At 41.0% G+C, this 20946-nt stretch overlaps 1 protein-coding gene across 1 annotated transcript; it reads left to right on the forward strand.

The window, feature by feature from the left end:
- Positions 1-878: 878 nt before the first annotated feature.
- LOC139693472 (cytochrome P450 6a2-like) lies at positions 879-12640 on the forward strand. Its single transcript, XM_071591648.1, has 5 exons — positions 879-1217; positions 3745-4131; positions 6368-6590; positions 8815-9105; positions 12465-12640. The coding sequence occupies exons 1-5, from the start codon at positions 879-881 to the stop codon at positions 12638-12640; spliced, it is 1416 nt and encodes a 471-aa protein (XP_071447749.1).
- Positions 12641-20946: the final 8306 nt, after the last annotated feature.

A 20946-nucleotide genomic window follows, 5' to 3' on the forward strand; every position in this document is an offset into this window, starting at 1 on the left:
AGAAGTCCAAAAGGTAACCTTTCTTTGTCCATAAGAAATTATATCCGCTGGATTAACAGCCTTGATGGAAATCCTCCCCACTGGGAGGGGAAATGGTGACTCCATCCATCCAGACCTAGATCTATATCTGTTGACTTCTGATACACCAATAAATTCAACCATCAAGATGGAATTTGTAACCACACTGTGTTTTTCTCTTTGTGACTCTGAGTATAGAAATCATGGCCTCTTTAAGGAATCACTAAGCTTGAATTTACCTGGGAAGTCTCATCGGAGGCATGATCCTAAACCCACATCCCTATTATGTCCCACATTATGGCTATAGACTTTTGATTATCATGCAGAAGTAGTTTCATATTTCAGTTAATGAAATCAAATCACTTTCTCATATTAATGTCATATAATGCAAATATGATTTTGGCACTAAATGGCATTTTCAAGGTTTACATTAAATATTACCCTGAAGACTTACAAATGGTTTAATTTCATGATTCTTTCAAAATGAATGATTGCAAGTAAAAGGTTTGCACCATTGTAACCACAGGGTTCTCTCTTCTTATTTTTGGACTTTAGAGTGGTTTGCTAAGGAAATACCTGAGGCGCTAATTAATACTCTTTCTGTCTTTGAATGTAGTCTACATTCCACCAATATTTCATACAAATGGCAGTGAAATAATCCACCTTGCACATTTCATTCCAGGCCATAACCATCAATCTTCATCATGGTGTTCAGCATGGCTGTTGTCCTCTGGTTATGCCTTCTGGCTGCAACACTTTTCCTTTGCTTCTATATTTTCTGTACATGGTACTATGGATACTGGGCAAAAAAAAATATCTTTACCCTCCCGCCATCATTCCCTTGGGGAAACTTACGAGAGATGCTGATGCAGAAAGAATCAACTTTGGAATTTTTTAAAAATTTCTACCAACGTTTTGAAGGGCATCCATATGGTGGCTACATGAGTGTATGGGAACCAACATTCTTGGTCAGAGAACCTGCGTTGATCAAGCAAATCCTCATAAAAGATTTCTCTCACTTCCATGATCGTGGAGTTGTTGTTGATGAGAAAAATGATCCACTAACAGCTCATCTGTTCAATTTATCTGGGCAACGGTGGCATTTCCTCAGGAACAAGTTGTCACCAACTTTCACATCAGGAAAGATGCGGTACATGTTCCCTCTGGTGAAGAAGTGCACCGAGGACTTTCACAAGGCGGTAAGACAAAAAATAATTATTCCTAGAGCTCAAAGAGTGATCAGATCTGAGAGATTTTCTCTGCTGTTAGCTTGTAATGCTCGTTTCCTCAAGGTCCATTTGGGACCCCCGATTGCCTAAAACAGGTTGTTCAAAAAATGTAATATTTTTAAAATTTGGGAGGTCATAGAACGCTGTCAATTTTGTACCATAATAACATTTTTTTTTTTTAATTTTAGCATCAACATTCTAACATATGCTGTGAGGGGTATCAAAGAATTAGAGTAAAAAATCTCAAATTTCCTCATAATATATTATAGAATGGGACATGTTCTGTTATTTAAACCTCTGGTAGTTCTTATATGTATAAGTAAACTGTGCAATGTCAGCCATATCTTTGTAACTGAAAATATTGGGTGAAATTATTTTCCAATAGAAAAAGCATTAAGATAATTGAAATGTAATCTTGCTGTAGGGATATATAACATCCAGAAAGAACTACCCAAGGGTTTAGGAAAAGGTTATAGGAAGAGTCATTATAGGCTAATTCAAGGAGTTTGAAAGTGAGGAGTCTGGCCGGAAGATTTTGTCAATCAATGTTTCTTACAACCCCAAAAAAGGGAAAGCCAGTTATGTAAGGGCTATGGAATAATAGGTTTGATTTTCCTTGCATCTAGAGTAGTACTTAGGATCATCAAGAAGAGAATGGAGAATAAGGCAAAGGGGATGATCAGTTTGGTTTGAGAAAGGCAAGAGGCACGCATGTGATGCCATAGCAGTAATGAGGTCACTAATAAATATGGAATACAATCTGGACTTATTTGCCTGTTTTGTAGATTTCGAGGAAGCATATGAAAGAGTGAATTCTGGGGAATCAATGAATGTATTGCAGAAAATAGCAGTCAACTGGAGGGGTAGTGTGACTAATTCACAACATTTATGTCTTAGACTGCTCAGGTACAATTGGGGGATGGAGAGCCCGGATTGGGCAGTGTTAGGAAGAGGAGTAAGATAGGAATGTCAATTATCACCTGTGCTTTTCATTGCATATGTGGAGGAAATGATTAAAGAGGCAGAGGAAGAACTGGTAGTAGGAATGGAAAATCGATGGGGAATTCATGAAATCAGTTGCTGAGTGCATTGGAAGGAAGGTGAGTGCGATAGATATGGGATGAGATTGAATGAAAACTAAACAAGGATAATGGGGTTTTTAAAGCAGAAAAAAGTTGATTTAACTATTTAAATAGGAATTCATAACTAACATAACTGTAATTAACTATATAGCGGAGTTGGAACATTTTACCTACCTCAAAAGTGTTTAAGACTAAAATAGCCGAAGTAGTAGGGACAAAAAGCATTGTTCAAGGCAAAGATTCTATCACAAGAAGGAAGGAAATGATGACAGGGATGGTGAGTAAGGATGATAAGATACGGCTTGTCAAAACTTTGGTTTGGAGAATGTTTTTGCTTGGCATGGAACATGGTTATTGATGCAGGATGATAGACATAGATTGGAAGTTTTTGAGATGTGGGTGCAGAAAAGGATGGAAAACATACATTGAATGGAAACAAAAATAATAAAGCGCTGGGCATGGTAAAAGGGGAGGGGAGGAGATTGCTGGGAGAAATTCAAAGGAGGCAGGAAAGATGGATACGAAGCATTTCGATTGGTATTGGAATGCTGAAGACTGTGCTAGAGGGTAGAGGGTTAGGCAAGCAAGGAAGGGGCAGGAATAGGGATGTAGGATTGAATTAAGGGAGGAAGGTAATGTAAGGAGATGAAGAGGGGTTTGTGCTAATGACGAATGTCTGGTTATATTTTTCTTAGTAGAGGCAAGTAAATGTATTGTTTACCACTGCATAGCCTGTGGCCACCCAAAAACTACCTTAAACAGTACACCACCAATAATAAACATAAAGTTTAATTTGTGTGTCAGAGTTTGAATATCAATAAAGCATTATGAATTAGATAAATAAGTTACAAATATTGTTTAGCATCATATAAATGTTCAAAAACTAACATTAATCTTTACAATACTTTGGACATTTTTTTGAATATTCATAGTTTTATATGCTGCATAATAAATTATTATTAATTTCAAATATTATTTCATATGCTGAGTGAAAAGGGTGAATGCATGCACATATTTTTTAAATATTTGTCTTTTAGATTGTTTTTTAATATTGGGAGGTAAAAAGAAGACAGAAATGAGGATTATGAGAGTCTTTCAAGTGTTAATTTCAATAGCCTGTAATTGATATATTTTCCAAAGATTTATCATGTTGCCAACTACAATTAAATCTAAGAGAATATATGTAGATACCAAATCAAAGGCTTAAGAACATATTATTTAGAACATACAATTGTGTAATCATGTATACTTATTTCATACTTCAATTGAATGATCAAATGAACATGGACTGTTAATTACTTTCAGTCCCCTTGCTGAATGAGGAAATAACTTATATATTTCCAGCTCAATTATTTGATAAGTACATATCCATATCAAGTGTACATTTCATTATGCATTTATTAATTCTCTTGCAGATAACAGCTGAGATATCAAAAAATGGAAATGAAATTGAAGTAAAAGACATGAATGCACGTTACACAACAGATGTCATTGGTACAACAGCATTTGGGGTCGATGTTGGATCATTATTTAAACCAGATGCTGAAATGCGTATGATTGGCCGCAAAATATTTGAATTGACAACACTAGAAGCTTTCAAAATGTTTGTGTTTTTCTTAGCCCCAGGTGTAGCTAAATATTTCAAGTTCAGAATTGTAGAGCCATATGTCGAAAAATACTTCATCAAAGTTGTGTCTGACACCATTGAATATCGACAAGGAAAGAATATAACAAGAAATGACTTCCTACAGCTTCTCATGAACCTGAAGAATAGCAATGCAACAGAGAATGGTAGCAAGGATGTCGATTCTGGTGGTAAGTGACTTAAATTTTCATATTGACCTGGCACTAAAAAGAATTCAAAAATGAGAATCTCCATGTAAATTTTATCATGTTATCAATCCCATTGTCTCTGCCATTTAATTTTGTATGTTCATTCTTTCAACTGTCTACAGGTGCATTATCCTTTAAAGACGACTTTTATTTCCCACTCTTCCCTTCATTAGCGAGGAATAAAATGGTTTCCTTCCTGGGTCATCGACAATGAACAACCTTTCAATTTTACAACAACACTGCATTCAGGCATCTAGCTCTCCATCATCTCCATCTCCAGTGAATGTCTGCTAATTCGATTATGTATAAGCTTTTAATAAAATAGATTGACAATTGCTACAGTACAAATGGAGAATCAATATAATATTCATGGTCAATTTCTGAAAATGTTTATTTCATTTCTAAAAACAGACAGCAACATGTTGTAATAGATGGTGTTCCCTCCTCTGTTGTCCTAATACATAGTGCCTAAAAATAATTCCTGCCAAAAAAATATTCTCTCTTTCACTCTCCATATATCACTTCATGAATTTCATCATGAAATTTCAGGTAGTTCCAGAATTGACAACTCAACAAGACGTACATGTCATCTTTGACACTGGACTTCTCTTTCCTGAGCATATCAAAACTATTTCCTCTAAAACTATGTCAATTGTGAGCTTAATTTATTGATGCAAGTATCTAATTTGCCAGCCCTCATCACTTTCTGCTCTGCCCATGTTTCTCCTGTCTGTGAATACTGTACCCAAATTTGGGCCACTGCTCCACACTTCTCTCAAACTACTTGAGTGCTCAATGAATTTCTTTCTATCATTTGCCACCATAGTTTCTTTTCCATAACTTCTCTCTTGATTGTATTAGGTCTTCTCTTGGCACTTACTCCCTTATTGATAGCAATGCCATGAATGATATACATTTTTTAATAAAAATTGCCTATGGTAATTATAGGTCGATTGAGCTTTCTTCCTTTTTTCCTCTTTGAGTACCTTTGCGTTCTAAGTGGTTGAATGGCCTCTTTCACTGCATCATCCCTTGCTCCTAAATCATGAAACGCTCACCAATCTTTAGCCTGCCGTCAACCTGTAATGCAGAGATGAAATGCCTCCCCAAGTTCCACCCATTCCAGATTCCTCATTCCAACCATACCTGCTGTGCCCTTCCTCCATCCTTGAATTTCTTTGGACCTCCTCCTCCTTTACTTCTTTGCCTCCCTCATTTGTAAACCACACTTCATTTTCTCTATACTTCTGTTATTTGTTATCTGTTAAGTTTTCATTGGTGTCATTTGTTTTTCTTTGTCATCTGTCCAATACCATTGTCAGGATGCTGTTTTTGGACTATAAAGATAAATGTAGCAGCCCAAGTTGATATTAGTTGATTAGAACTTTTCTTATAAACTAGGGATAATACATGTGTAACACTACGATGAGGTATACTATAGAGACAGGATGACAAGAGTTTCATGCTGCCTATATTGGCATATTTTTATTTTTCATGGTTAGCATTGGCATCAGATAGTAACTATTCTAATATTAACCAAATTTCATCAGGAATACCTTTTCTGTTTCTCTAATCCTCCATATTTTGACCTCCTTTTTAAATATATTTCTAATGAAAACACTAGCATGCTTATATAAAAAAAACCATAAACACAGTAATCAACCCAAAGGTCGGTTTAGTACGTGATGGTAGAGTTCACCCAGTACTAAGCCCTATAGGGCGTGTGAAATTCACACATCAGGTTAAGGGGACCAGTTCCTTTCCCTGTGAAGGTTATGGTTTCCCAGGAAGATCTGGTACCTGAAAAATCACTTTAGCTTGGGTGGAGCTGCAGGTGCCCAGAGTGCCTTGCTTGGGAATCAAACCCGGGACCCTCTGGTCAGCAGTCCAACGCTCTACCCACTGGACTACCGCGACCTCATATTATTATATATTTTATGAAAAAGTTTAGGGCTGAAAATATTTAAATGACCTGAAATATTCAATGTATTCCTCCATACATCTACAATTTGGGCTGAATGAAACACGTTCCCAATAAAAATCCAACTTTGATCCTTCATTTATTTTATGAATCAAAGGTAAAGTTTATTTGCAGAATAATTCTGAATATTTGCTCCCAAGGTATCACTTTTGTTTTTTCAAATGTATAATCTACAAAAAAAGTAAAACATAATATCATACATATTTTTCTTTACTTTAACAGAGGAGCTGGATATCAATCAACTCTGTGCCCAAGCATTTGTATTTTTTATTGGGGGTTTTGAAACATCAGCAACCACTTTGACTTTCTGCCTCTATGAATTGGCCCGGCACCCTGACATTCAGAAGAAGATGGCTGAAGAAATTGACCAAGTGCTGGAGAAACACAATGGTGAACTGACATATGAGAGTTTATCAGAGATGCCCTACATGGATCGAGTAATATCTGGTGAGTATTAAGCTTTAAAGCCTCAGAATTGTAAGCATGCTTTGGCACAGGGTACAATTGGATTATTAATGTTTTTTTAATGTGTTGTATTTCACATGTGTTTGGGACTCTTTTGACCCTCACCTCACCCTATATGACACTGCATCCCACATGAAGAACTATGCCACTAATACTAAAATAACATAGTGTAAGCTCCTAAACCTTCCTTTCTCAAATATTTCCTTAAGGCTTTATGTCATGCCTAACTTATTTCATTGGTTTTTGAGTTTTTCAATATTAAATTCAGATTTTGTCACTATTATTTCACCTTCCTGTAATGTAGGAATGTAATAAAGCCTAGGTATTCAATAAAATATAAAGAAAGAGCTCTGTGGTGGTTTGGGCTCCTTTTGAGTTCATAAGATTGCAAACAGAGCACTCGAATGGTAGTGGGGAGGGAAGACATTTCCTCTTGTCATGACAGTGGTCACCCTTTTGAATCTGAAACACTTCTGGACTCCCATATATCCTTGTGCTAGGAGCACAGCATTTTTCATAGACCACATGAGTTAAGTGTGCCTCTCATGAAACCCCTCTTTCTCCCATGCCACACCTTGTCTTGAGTGCTCTGCTTACATTTTCTCAAACAACCAGCATTCCTCACCATATTGACATTATTATATGGTGGAGTTAGGAAGGGGGGCAATAAGAGTTTGAAAGTAAAAATAAAACCTAGCAACAAAATGAGCCAAAAGTAGACACCATATGTAAGTGGAGCAATTTGCTCCATTGCAATCTGTGACCCTTGCAAATCCTGAAATTGGGCAACAATCATGAAATGTTGTGCGGAAGTAGATGGTGACTACTACCTTGATCAAAAATTTCCCGGAATTTATTCAGAAAATTAAAAATACAAGTTTATTCATCTAAATCTATATTGTCCCCTTCAAAGTAATCCCCATCGACTGCAACACACTTATGCCAGCGCTTGATCCAATCCTCGAAACATTTTTTATATTCGGTTTTCAGTATGTCCATCAGTGCTTCCTGCGATTTTTCCATTACTTCCTCTAGGCTGCTAAAACGCGTTCCCCGTAATGGTTTTTTAACTCGATTGAACAGAAAGAAGTCACAGGGAGCCAAATCAGGTGAATTCGGTGGCTGTTGGATGGTATTTGTTGCATTTTTCGTCAAAAAATTACGAATAATGATAGCACTGTGCGACGGTGCGTTATCATGGTGCAAAATCCACGAGTTTTCTGCCCACATTTCTGGTCTCTTTCGGCGAATTGCTTCACGCAAACGTCTCATAACGCCCAAATAATACTCTTTGTTTACTGTCTGGCCTTCTGGCAAAAATTCATGATGCACTACACCGTTGTAATCCATGAAAACCGTCAGCATTGCCTTCTTTTTTGACTGAAAAAGACGTGGTTTTTTTGGTCTCGGCTCATTTGGTGAACGCCATTCACTTGCCTGATGTCTGGATTGCGTGTCGTACTCATAAACCCACGTCTCGTCTCCAGTAATGATCCTTTTGATGAATGTGGGATCGGATTCAGCCTCGCAAATCATGTCTTTTGCGACGTCAACACGGTCTCTTTTTTGCATGAAATTGAGGTCTTTTGGCACCAACTTTGCTGCTACACGACGGAAACCCAAATCATTAACCACAATGTCTTGGGCGGATCCATAGGCAATGTTCAAGTCCTCCGCTATTTCTCTGATGGTTAATTTGCGGTTATTGACCAACATTTCTTTTACTTTATCAATTTTTTCACCGACTTTCGATGTCGATGGTCTGCCACTGCGTTCATCATCTTCGATTGACTCACGACCACTTCTGAACCGCTCGTGCCACTGGTAAACGACCGTTTTTTTTAGAGAATCGTTGCCGAAACACTTTTCCAACATTTCCAACGTCCGTGCGCCACTAAATCCGTTTTTTACGCAAAATTTAATACAAGTTCGTTGTTGCAAATTTAAATCCATTTCTGAAATTGTAAAAAATCGCCAACACACACAGAGATAGATGTACTCTTGGCTACGTAACTTTTGCAAATGTCAAGTTATGACACTAAGATTTAAAGGGAATATCAACAACAGATGTACCAATTTAACAAAAAAAACAGAACTCAAATCGGAACGATGGGAGCGCCACACGGTGGTTATTCCGGGAACTTTTTGATCAAGGTAGTATGTCACCAGAGTTAAATTATTAAGTTGTACCAACATTCCTTTGCAGAAACATTAAGGCTATATCCAGCTGTACCCATCTTGTTTCGGGAGTGCACCAAGGAGTACAGAATCAAAAGGGAAGAGTTCCCTGATCCTTTGATGCCCACCAACAGAAAGGAGGACATCGTGATTGAAAAGGGAGTCAAGGTTCTCCTACCAATTGTTGGACTGCACTATGATCCAAAGTACTACCCACACCCAGAAAAGTTTGACCCTGACAGGTTCACCGAAGAGGCAAAGAGCCAAAGGCCGCCATTCACTTTCCTACCTTTTGGAGAAGGCCCAAGGATTTGCATAGGTATGATAATCAGTTGGTGACCCTAGTGTAGCCCCCCAGTGCAACCATAGAACAAAATTTGAATTTGTGTATGTCATAGGTATTAGAGCAGTTCCAATGACCGGCAAATATTCCCATCAGAGGTGAAGGGCATTTTTTCAAGTGGGGATGCACCTGTCTGTAAAATGTGAACGAGAGAACTTCACTGCTTAGAGGAATAGGGGGGCATGATCCCTTTGGATCATGAATTGTACCAATATATCAGATGTAGTTCAGCCCATCATACCATAAGTGGGTAAGCTATCCAGAATTATCAAAACATCAGATATACAATCATCAATTGTGTAGATAATGCAAAGATGTATAAAAAATGGGACTCCAATATTTGTCAGCAGCTACTGTTGCGAGTTGAAATATATTCACTTCATTTTAGGCAATAATGGAGGTAACTCATGATGCTACTTCCTCTTAGACAAATCGTGAGTCAAGCAGAAGTCTATTCAATACTTCAAGACATTTATGGGGAGTCTGTTATTCCCTCTGGCAATGCTTGAAGATGGAAAAAATGTTTGCAAAATGAAGATAAACAATTTAAAAGTTAGATAGACCCAGAGCTCCAGTCACTGCACTTACAAGATTAGTCATTTGCACTGCTGTAGCCATTGTGAGAGAAGATTATCGAAAACCATAAAGAGCATTATCAGAAATATTGAAAGTCCAATTGGGTACCACTGACACATTGATAACAGAAAATTTTCTCATGAGACATACTCAAGCACAGTGGATTCCAAGACAGCTCATACCTAAAGAAAAAAGGACATATATGAGCAGGTTGTTAACAATCGAAGCTGATTTTGCAGGAAGATGAGGAGTTTTCGCAAAAATTATGACTGCCGATGACACTTGCCTACATCATATAGAACCAGAGATCAATCAACAAAGCTCTATGTAGAAATCAACATCAAATAAAACATTTTACCGGGAAAGTTTTGATCATATCGTTTTTCGACATTGAGTGTAGCAGCATGTCATTAAAAGCACATGAAACTAAAAATGGAGGAATGTGCTAAAAATTCTTCTATGCTGTATGTATTGCAAAAGTCGACATGTTAAAGCAGCAGGCTTGATGCTGCCCCAGAACAAATCATTGCTGCACATCACAAATTTTTTTGCTAAGTATCTTGCAAAATTGAATGAAAAGTGTGTTGCTCATCCTCCCTACAATCCAGGACTAGCCCAATATGACTTTTTTCTTATACTCAATGAGAAGACATACCTCAGTGGAAAGCAATTTTCATCACCAAAAGCAGTGATTAAGATTGCAGCGATGATTTTGAAGAACCTAACTAAAAATGGTTTCCAGTATGTCTGCTCTGAAACTAGAAAAATTGGTGGGACAAGTGTATTTCATCTGATGGGGGTTATTTTAAGAAGAGCCACTAAAAGTGAAAGGATGAGTCAAGGTATGTAATTAAAAAAATAAGATCATTTTTTATTGAACAGTCCTCAAATCAACACTACAGAGATTCATTCCACAAAGTAACAAAGGTAACTCATCCTATTTACCAGTGGCTAAAGAACTAGTACACTTTTCTGTCACCCTGGCGAATTTAACAATGACTATTATTAAATGTTCATGTGTTTTTCATTTAATATGACTATTATTATTGGTAATCTACCAGTTAAGTTAGGTTTTGGATGGACACAAGCTTCCAAACAGTACAGTAACAATTCTATTGTCTCTCTTAACAAAACAATACCAGACTTCTAACCTTACAATAGGCCCCTCTTCATATCTGTATACTTCCTTCATCATATCCAATATCCCTATGCTACTCCTGCCCCTTCCTCATTTTCCTTACATCCTCTCATCACAAATTAATTCTCTTTAACAACAAACTGTGAAGGTTACTTCATCTTGGAAGTATTTTTTTGTATCTGTGGGAGGATGCTATTGGTCTGCATGGCCAATGGAATTTTAATACCTAAATCTTGGTTTGTGTTTGTATTCGGAGAGGCTGAACTGCAGTATTAACTGCTGGCCCAGCCCATCAAAATGCAATCCCCACACCTAAGGAAATTACAATTTGGACTAATTTTGATACTGGCCTTGTAATCACAATGGCTTGTTCTAAAAGCCATGACCTTACTTTGCCGAGCCCACCTTGGAGTTTTCTGGGTAAAACTTCAGTATAAAGAGTGTAAACAAACTTGACTGAATGTCTGTCAGATCAAAGACCATAACGGAAATGCCTATGCAATTTAAGTACCAATTGACTACTCCTGCTCGGTACCTACAACTTGTAGTGGGTCTCATATTGGTGCCTATACAGATTGTGCAGCCACATGGCTGTGTCAGTGGTTACATGGGCTCTATTGGCACCCACTCTGGGGAAAAATATGTATTGGTTACTCTTTCCCGCATCAATTTATAATTACTTGCATGAGTAAATTGGAAACTTCATATAAATTAAAATTGAAAATACTAATCGGTGAAATTCACTATTTATATTTAAGAAGATAAGGAGATTGAGTGAGCTTCTATGGAAATTCAGCTGAAGAAAATTCCACCTGTCAACCTCATTCTGCCTATACATGCCTTTCATGTCTCCCATTGCCTGGGTCTTTCCCATTAGTTCCTAAAACACTCAAAATGCCGACCTTGATTATGCAAATTCAGCAGGCTATTATACCTGCAAATATGGTTGTTTAGTTCATTCCACTGTGTTCTGATGGCTTACTTTGTCACTACTTTGGTTAGCTACTCCATCCACCTATTTTATCATCACTGTTCTTAATTTTATCTAAGTAAATAGTGTTCTCAAGAACTTTCAAGGGTAACCAGTACAGAATTTAAAAGGATATGCTTCAGTACTATCCTTTTCCTCATTGGAACTTCTCAGTTAATACTGAATCTTTCTACAATCACCATTTTCCTGTAGTATCACGATTCACCATTACCAAGAAGTAAATGATGGAGTCAAAATGTTATGGCCATAAGATAACATCCAAGATGTGTCACATTACTGACTTAAATTTTTTATTAATTATTATTTTGTTGGTATTATCCTTTTACTCCACTGTAAATGGCATTACTTGTAGAAGTTCCTACACCAGGTGTGCCAACCAACTATACTGGCTGAGCAGGCCCTATGGCATCATGCATAGTTAACTACTGGGCACTCACTTCCTCTGGGGAAAGCTAACTCCAGAGCTGATTCAAATATTTGGTTATTAGCCTTTTGTCATTGCTGGGTCTAAGTGAAAGGTTTGTAAGTAAAGCGGGGATCGTTAAGGAACTTATCACAAATTCTCAACTTGCATTACAATTTTCTATAAAAACTTACACAGTACCTTAAAATAAAATTCTTCTTCTACAGGAATGCGGTTTGGAAATATGCAAACCAAAGCTGGACTTGTAGCATTGTTATCTAATTTTGAAATAAGACCTGGGAAAAAAACTGCCAACCCTATAGTTTTGGATCCAAAATTATTTGTGCCAGCAGTCAAAGATGGTGTGTACCTGCAATTCATTCCTCGCAAGAAGCAAAATTGAATGTCATCATGCCCATTACATATTGTGCCTTCGGTGATTTTCAACATCATTAAAAAATATAATCAATAATGAAGATAACAGGTTTATTGAGACTTAATCTTGATTCTTAGATATATGCACTGTAGAGGTACCCAAAAAATAGGTTTCTCTATTGGTCCATCAATCTGAATAATATAAGCCATCAATTTGTCTTAATAATATAAATGTGTATGGGTTTTCCATGTATTTTGTCGGAAAAATAAATATAAATGACCTTTTGAAAATATATTTAAAAATATTTCAAACTCTTTAGAAATATAAAAAGCCTATTTTTACTGAAGTGATGTAGGCAAAGACTCATGCCTCCCTCCTAAGAATTCAAATCACAATCGCAGCAGAAATAAGAGTAAATACATACATACTAATTCTATTTTTAAGTATTAAGTATAATCCTTTGTATTATGGCTGAAGTACTAGCATCATGAATGAGTGACGGCATGATGAAATACCATATATTCATATTTGGTACCACCAAAAGTTTTCAAACTGAAATTTCTTACTTTATTTACATTTTTTTCATCATGCTAAATTCATATAAAAAAATACTAGCCTATACTTCCATAGTGCTATCTCATGCTTCCAATTCAGGGGAAAAATCATTCTTCCTAAGCACAAAATTCTAAGGTGGATTCACATAGAAAGAACATATATTTATGTAACTATGGATCAGGCAAGCTGAACTGAACACATTTCAGAAGTGTTACATTTCAAATGCTATAAGAATGTTCTCAATTTTTCTTCCCGAGGGAAATACTCACATCAGAATGCCATAAGATCCTTGGAAGTCCGGTAAAAGGGATAACTCATTGCAGCACAAAGACCTCAAGTGCTTCCATCACAGAAGTTCCTCTATCACCATTTAAAGTTGAGAGGGAGGCATGGAGAAAAATATGTCAAGGTTACATTCATATGCTTCTGCTTTTATTTGAACATACCTGTATTTGAAGGAAAGAGTTGTGTTTTGGAAATGGCATGAAATAGTTATGGAATACTATTGTGTACTTCCATAGCATTACATACAATCCAAGAAAATTCGGTAGCTATTTAGCCTGAATTATTTCTACCATGTCTGTGATAAATGATTGTTTGTATTTAATTTATTATTGGGTACCATGATGTACACGTGAACGTGAGAATACACTTGACCACCATCATCTTGGTGGTAATCTCTCACCTGTTCCCAAGAGAGAAGTTCGATTAAAACTGGCAATGAGCATGTCAAGGTTAGTCGAAAGGTTTGTGCCTGGAAAGGAAGACTAGAAGACCTATGAGGAGCAGTTCAACCAATATTTCACAGTTAATGATTTGGGAAAGGAGGAGATTCAGAGGGGAAAAAAGTAAAGCTTTTTTAATTTGCTCGGAAAAAGGGCATATGGCATCTTGCACAACATGTGCAAGCTAGAGAAGCCTGCAGATTTTGGCTAGCATGCTCTGCCAACATTTGAGGCAAAATATTTGCCTTTAAATTCACCATGATGGTGGAGATTCACAAATTTCATCAATGCCATTGAACATTGACAGGATACAAATTAGGTGCCTTACTTGACCATGCATTGTGTGATCAAGAAAGTCATGAGGGCGCTTATTAGAAAAGAGAATATCTCAAGTTTGGGCAAGCTGTGAAAATTACAGTGGCATGAGAAAAAGCCTCCCTGAAAGTAATGATGTCTTTTCCTGCGGTCATTCGACCAAGAAGGTTGATGTGCGCCTACTGTGGCCAAAGTCCGCTCCGCAGAGCGAAGACAATTCAAATCTCCCGGCAGCGGAGAATCTTCCCCTCCACCCGCGCTCCGATGCAATAGGGGGAGAGTCTGCCACGTGGAGAGCGCGACGTCACAATGTCACGTGGTCTCCCCTCCCCCGGAGTCCCCTCAGCGCTCGCCCATTGGCTACCGCCAGGGCATGTGAGCGATACGTCACAATGTCACATGGTCTCCCCTCCCCCGGAGTCCCCTCAGCGCTCGCCCATTGGCTACCGCCCGGGCCAGGGCAGGTATATAAGGAGGGACCTGAGACCCGAACAGGGAGAGTCGGAGGTGGGAGTCCATCAGGGAGAGACCGCAGAGAGAACATCCTCGGTCTACTCCGCTCCCCTCTGATGGAAGCGACCGCAGAGAGCACATCCTCGGTCAACTCCGCTCCCCTCTCGAGGAAGCGATCGCAGAGAGCACATCCTCGGTCAACTCCGCCCCCCCCCTCTGGAGGAAGCGACCGCAGAGAGCAAATCCTCGGTCAAGTCCGCTCCCCTCTGGAGGAAGCGACCGCAGAGAGCACATCCTCGGTCAACTCCGATCCCCTCAAGAGGAATTCGAGGCAACCAGGACCAAAGCAACCGGACGGATGCCGCGCCGCCTCCCAGCGCCAACCGAGCTCGACGCCGCACGGAGGACCGACCCGCCGCCCCGCCGCTCCGACACTCTGCCACCAGCACCTCCGACGACCACCCCGGGATCATCGCCGACCCTCGAGGACTACCGGACCTGGTTGGCCGAGGCCGCCCTTCCTACGTGGCCGGTGCTGAGTCTCCTGACGCCGCCCACCCCGCAGTACCGCCTCCGGCCCCTGGACTCTCCAAGGACGCCCTACGCAGAGGTGCCGAGGCTGCCCCTATTTGGCTCGCCGGACCGTCGGGCTCCCGCGACCAGCCAGAAGCCGGACAGGACCCCGGCCGCCATCCAGCTGCTGGAGCTGAACCGGACTACACGCGCCCTTCAGGCAAACGACACTCGACCTTCTCCCTGGGAGAAGGTCCCCTTTACTGTAATCCTTTACTGGACGGAATAAACGCCCTTCGGGGTAATCAACGGAACAGCAGGGAGGTTTATTTTCTCCAGCAACCCCAGCCCTTACCTGGGCAGAATGCTCACTCGCTCTCGCGTTTCGGGGCGGGTCGCACAGCCAACCCCGGTCGCCAGCGACGCGACAATTGGCGCCCAACTAACGTGGGGCTACGACTAGCTGCATGAAGAGCAGCTGGGATCCACGGGCCCCTCTGACTGACGACGCCCGGCAACCAGCGACTAGTGTCCCACAGACCCCACCGAGGGACGACGCCTCAACTTCGGCAGGCGAGATGGACAACGGTCGCGGAAATCCAACCGACACCCAGTCGGTCGACACCGAACAGGGAGACGTTTCCACCATGGCGACTCAGCCCATCAATGGAACACTCGCTGCAACCATCACGGCTCTTCCGAGAGAGCCTTACCAACACTCGGTGGCGCCCAACCTAACTCGCACCCGCACCAGGGACCAATGCGAGACTCCAAACTGCAGTGGGGTGGGGGAACACCTGATCTCCTGCTCCTGTTGCCACCATTGGTTTCACCATCTCTGCCTAGGATGGAGGGACGAAGCCAGGGACACAAGTGGTCTACAGTTTGTGTGCGGAAGATGCACCCTGCCGCAGCAACGCAGCCGCCCACAGCTATCCTCTCCGGAACCCGCCTACCGGACACCGTGGCCGGAGTTTTTCGGGAGAGAAGCAGAGGACCCAGAAAGGTTCCTAAGAGATATGGAAGCTGCATTTCGGGATGACCAACTACCAACGACATGGTGGGTCCGCAGAGCGGAGCAACAACTCCAGGAGGAAGCACGGCGATGGTGGACACCGTACCGGGAGTTCTCTCTGACCTGGGGAGACTTCAAAAACAGGCTTCGGGGACGTTACGACACTCCAGCCCAGAGAGCGCTTATACAATCCAAACTATTTGGAAGTACTCAAGCACAGAAGGAAAGCGCGGAGATGTTTATCCTGAAGAAGCTGCAACTGTTTAAAAGATTATTCCCGGACGGGAACCAAGAAACCATTTTGCCGACATTAATAGAACAGCTTCTGCCACGGATAAGGCAAACGCTGCGCGCCAGCCCACCGAAAACCACGGAAGAATTAATACGGCTAGCAAGCGCCATCTCAGCGGACCAGGCCGAGGACACCAGCCAAGGCCGACCAGCAGGAGCACCTAAATGCAGATTTTGTCCCGGACATCACTTCCATCGGGACTGCCCCGAAAATCACGCGGGAAACGAGAGGGCGGGAAAATACCAGACCCCTTCAAACCCGCCCCAGCACCCATAGGGGTCACACAACCCACGGAAACAGGCCCAGAAACAATCGGGCGCTCGCTCTTCGTAGCGGGTTTTGCGCCAACTGGGGAGGGGTGGGATGATGTGCGCCTACTGTGGCCAAAGTCCGCTCCGCAGAGCGAAGACAATTCAAATCTCCCGGCAGCGGAGAATCTTCCCCTCCACCCGCGCTCCGATGCAATAGGGGGAGAGTCTGCCACGTGGAGAGCGCGACGTCACAATGTCACGTGGTCTCCCCTCCCCCGGAGTCCCCTCAGCGCTCGCCCATTGGCTACCGCCAGGGCATGTGAGCGATACGTCACAATGTCACATGGTCTCCCCTCCCCCGGAGTCCCCTCAGCGCTCGCCCATTGGCTACCGCCCGGGCCAGGGCAGGTATATAAGGAGGGACCTGAGACCCGAACAGGGAGAGTCGGAGGTGGGAGTCCATCAGGGAGAGACCGCAGAGAGAACATCCTCGGTCTACTCCGCTCCCCTCTGATGGAAGCGACCGCAGAGAGCACATCCTCGGTCAACTCCGCTCCCCTCTCGAGGAAGCGATCGCAGAGAGCACATCCTCGGTCAACTCCGCCCCCCCCCTCTGGAGGAAGCGACCGCAGAGAGCAAATCCTCGGTCAAGTCCGCTCCCCTCTGGAGGAAGCGACCGCAGAGAGCACATCCTCGGTCAACTCCGATCCCCTCAAGAGGAATTCGAGGCAACCAGGACCAAAGCAACCGGACGGATGCCGCGCCGCCTCCCAGCGCCAACCGAGCTCGACGCCGCACGGAGGACCGACCCGCCGCCCCGCCGCTCCGACACTCTGCCACCAGCACCTCCGACGACCACCCCGGGATCATCGCCGACCCTCGAGGACTACCGGACCTGGTTGGCCGAGGCCGCCCTTCCTACGTGGCCGGTGCTGAGTCTCCTGACGCCGCCCACCCCGCAGTACCGCCTCCGGCCCCTGGACTCTCCAAGGACGCCCTACGCAGAGGTGCCGAGGCTGCCCCTATTTGGCTCGCCGGACCGTCGGGCTCCCGCGACCAGCCAGAAGCCGGACAGGACCCCGGCCGCCATCCAGCTGCTGGAGCTGAACCGGACTACACGCGCCCTTCAGGCAAACGACACTCGACCTTCTCCCTGGGAGAAGGTCCCCTTTACTGTAATCCTTTACTGGACGGAATAAACGCCCTTCGGGGTAATCAACGGAACAGCAGGGAGGTTTATTTTCTCCAGCAACCCCAGCCCTTACCTGGGCAGAATGCTCACTCGCTCTCGCGTTTCGGGGCGGGTCGCACAGCCAACCCCGGTCGCCAGCGACGCGACAAGGTTAAGCATTTGGAATTGGTGTCTATTTTTTTGAGTGGATACATTGAGTTGGTCGCCATTTTTGTACTACATATTCTGTGCTTGCTATTAACAGTTGCTCTCTTATACCAAATTAAATTACTTCTTGAAATATTTCTTTGTTTTTTTAGAATGGCTTTTCATGAAATTGATATTGAACAGAGTGCCAATCTTATTGTGAATTAAGTTAATCTTGGAGGAAGATTGGGAGTTGCTTGGAGAGTCAGGAGACAAAATACTTGTTTTCATTTCACGTGATAGGTTATTAGATTGTAAAGAATTTGACTAAAATTTTAAACATTAAGTACACTTTCATGTATGGAGGGACACCGATTAATTTTGTTTACATACTGGCAAAAGTTAATGCCACCATAGTAAAAAGAGAAAATATTAAACAATGAGATAGAAACAGACAGTCCAAAACAATTCTGACTAAGTAAACTGTTCCATCTGGTCTAATTTTGGCCCTCCTAATTTAATGCTAAATTTAACCTTTCTCTTCCTTGAAAATCGCATAACTTTGTTTAATTTACATGTAGTCTCATCTCATACCTAATGCACTGACCTTCCAATGCGCCCAGCAGAGTTTGCATCCCCTTAGCTCAATGACAAACTGAAGCTTGGTCATCTGCAAATTTAAATGATTTCATGAATTCCCCATTGATTTCTATTCCAATTTCCTACCACTTCCTCTACGTATACATTGAAAAGCACAGGTCATGATTGAGCCCTTTGTCTTACTCCTCTTCTTAACACTGCCCATCTGGACTCTATATTCATCACTCACACCAGAGAAAACTGAGACATGTAAAGGTTATGCATAAGTCTCCTATCCAGCCAATCTACTCTTTATTTTCTGAAATGCATTCATTGATTTTAACCAATTTACCCTATCTAATGCTTTCTTGAAATCTACAAAACAAGCAAAAAGATCCTGATTGTATTCTATCTGTACCCCATCCTCTTATTGATGATCCTGAGAACCACTTTAACTGCAAGTGAAATCAAGCTTATTGTTCTGTATTCCTTGCATATTGGATAGGAACTACAACTGATCCAACAAAGTTTTCCAGCAAAATCTCTCTCCCATCATGGCGATCATAATGCTATGAAATATCCAATAAAAACTCTTCCTCCCAACTTTAAACTGATTTGGTGAGAATGTTGTCCATCCCCACGGACTTATTTGATTTCAATTCCCTAAATACCCTTTCTATCTCGCCATTGAGTAAGCCTATAACTAAGCTCACTTCACCTACGTCATACTCTCTTTCAATGTCTAGCCTTGCTGGACTAAGTTATTTACGATAGAGCTCCTCTATGTATTCCTTCCATTTCTCTTGGATCTTTTCTGGTTCAACTATTAATTTTCTTGACCTGTTTTTGATTGTTGGTAATTATTTTTCTTTTTTACTACCCAAAAGTGCTTTTGACTTACTGTACAATACACAAATTTCACCCTTTATCTTTAAACGTTCCATATCCTTGCACTATGTCCTCCATCACACTTTTTGGCATTATTAGTTTCCCACCTAAGTATATTCTTGCTTTCCTTTACCTAACTCTGTCGTTATATTCTTCCATTTCCTTCTCTCATCAATGTTTTTATCATCTTACCTGCAATTCATGGGATCCTTTTCCTATTTATTATTCCAATAGTTTCTCTTGCAGCTATCAAACCCCTTTTCGAATTGTTCCCATATTTTCTCTTTAGTACCAGCTCTCTTTCCTCACTCATGATGCTCTTTAGAGCCTAATAATATTCCTTCCTTGTCGATCAGATTAGTGTTTTCAACATTCCATTTCCACTGACCCACTTATATGGTGGTAGAGCAGGAAACTGGTCTATCCTAGGCTTTATAAGTTATAGAAGCTATTGCATGATGGCCATCTCAGTGCCTTGTAAGTGTGCCTTTTCAAAGGGAGGATAGTTTCTCACTGAGAAAATAAGTTTATTGGGACCTAACAAATTCTCAAAGATGATTTTCTTAAATCATAACTGGGAAGATTAAAATGCCTCTTTTTTCATTGTATTTTGCATTATTTATTTTAGATTTAGTAAAGTCAAAAATACTTCCAAATTGTATTATAGGCATTAATCATTCTTGCTACATTGAAGAAATCATAAGGCTTACAATTCAAATGAATAATCTGTTATCTTTAAACATTTCCTCGGAAAATATTTTTCTGAAACGGCGTTGTCGAAGAACAATCAGTCACATTGTAACCCCCAGCACAGATTATTTCTATATATTATGCTGTGTGTGCACAATCATTTAACCTGTATCAATTAATGTGCATGTACTTTTCAAGGTGAGCGCAAAGCAAAAATTATTGCTGTATAGTATATAAATCTACTTCTTATTATGTATATTTCCATGTGTTTGTTTCCCATATCTAATTTCAAGTTCTTGTAAGTTGTTCATTAAATGATAAAGTTTACAACAATTTACCGAATAATATACAAATATTGTCAGCTGTGTGCAAACTGTATTGACAATGAAACAGTTTCTGGCGTCACTTGGTGGAAATTCTTCATATTGAAATTAAATTTAAAATACTTCGCCTGTCCACATAAACCACTTTTATTACTACCTAGGTTTCGTTATGGTATAACATCATCAAGACCTGATGATGTTATACCATAACGAAACCTAGGTAGTATTAAAAGTGGTTTATGTGGACAGGCGAAGTATTTTAAATTTAATTTCAATGTATTGACAATAATATTAGTTACATGTATACTATGGTGATTGGTCAAAAAACCTGTAACTACCACGTAATAAAGCTTATTAATTAAACCAAGAAATTAAGATGAAAATCAACACATATAGTCATCACATCATTCTTGTAA

Source organism: Hetaerina americana, unplaced genomic scaffold (genome assembly GCF_022747635.1).
Source record: "Hetaerina americana unplaced genomic scaffold, ioHetAmer1.1.p SCAF_5, whole genome shotgun sequence".
Classification (NCBI taxonomy): domain Eukaryota; kingdom Metazoa; phylum Arthropoda; class Insecta; order Odonata; family Calopterygidae; genus Hetaerina; species Hetaerina americana.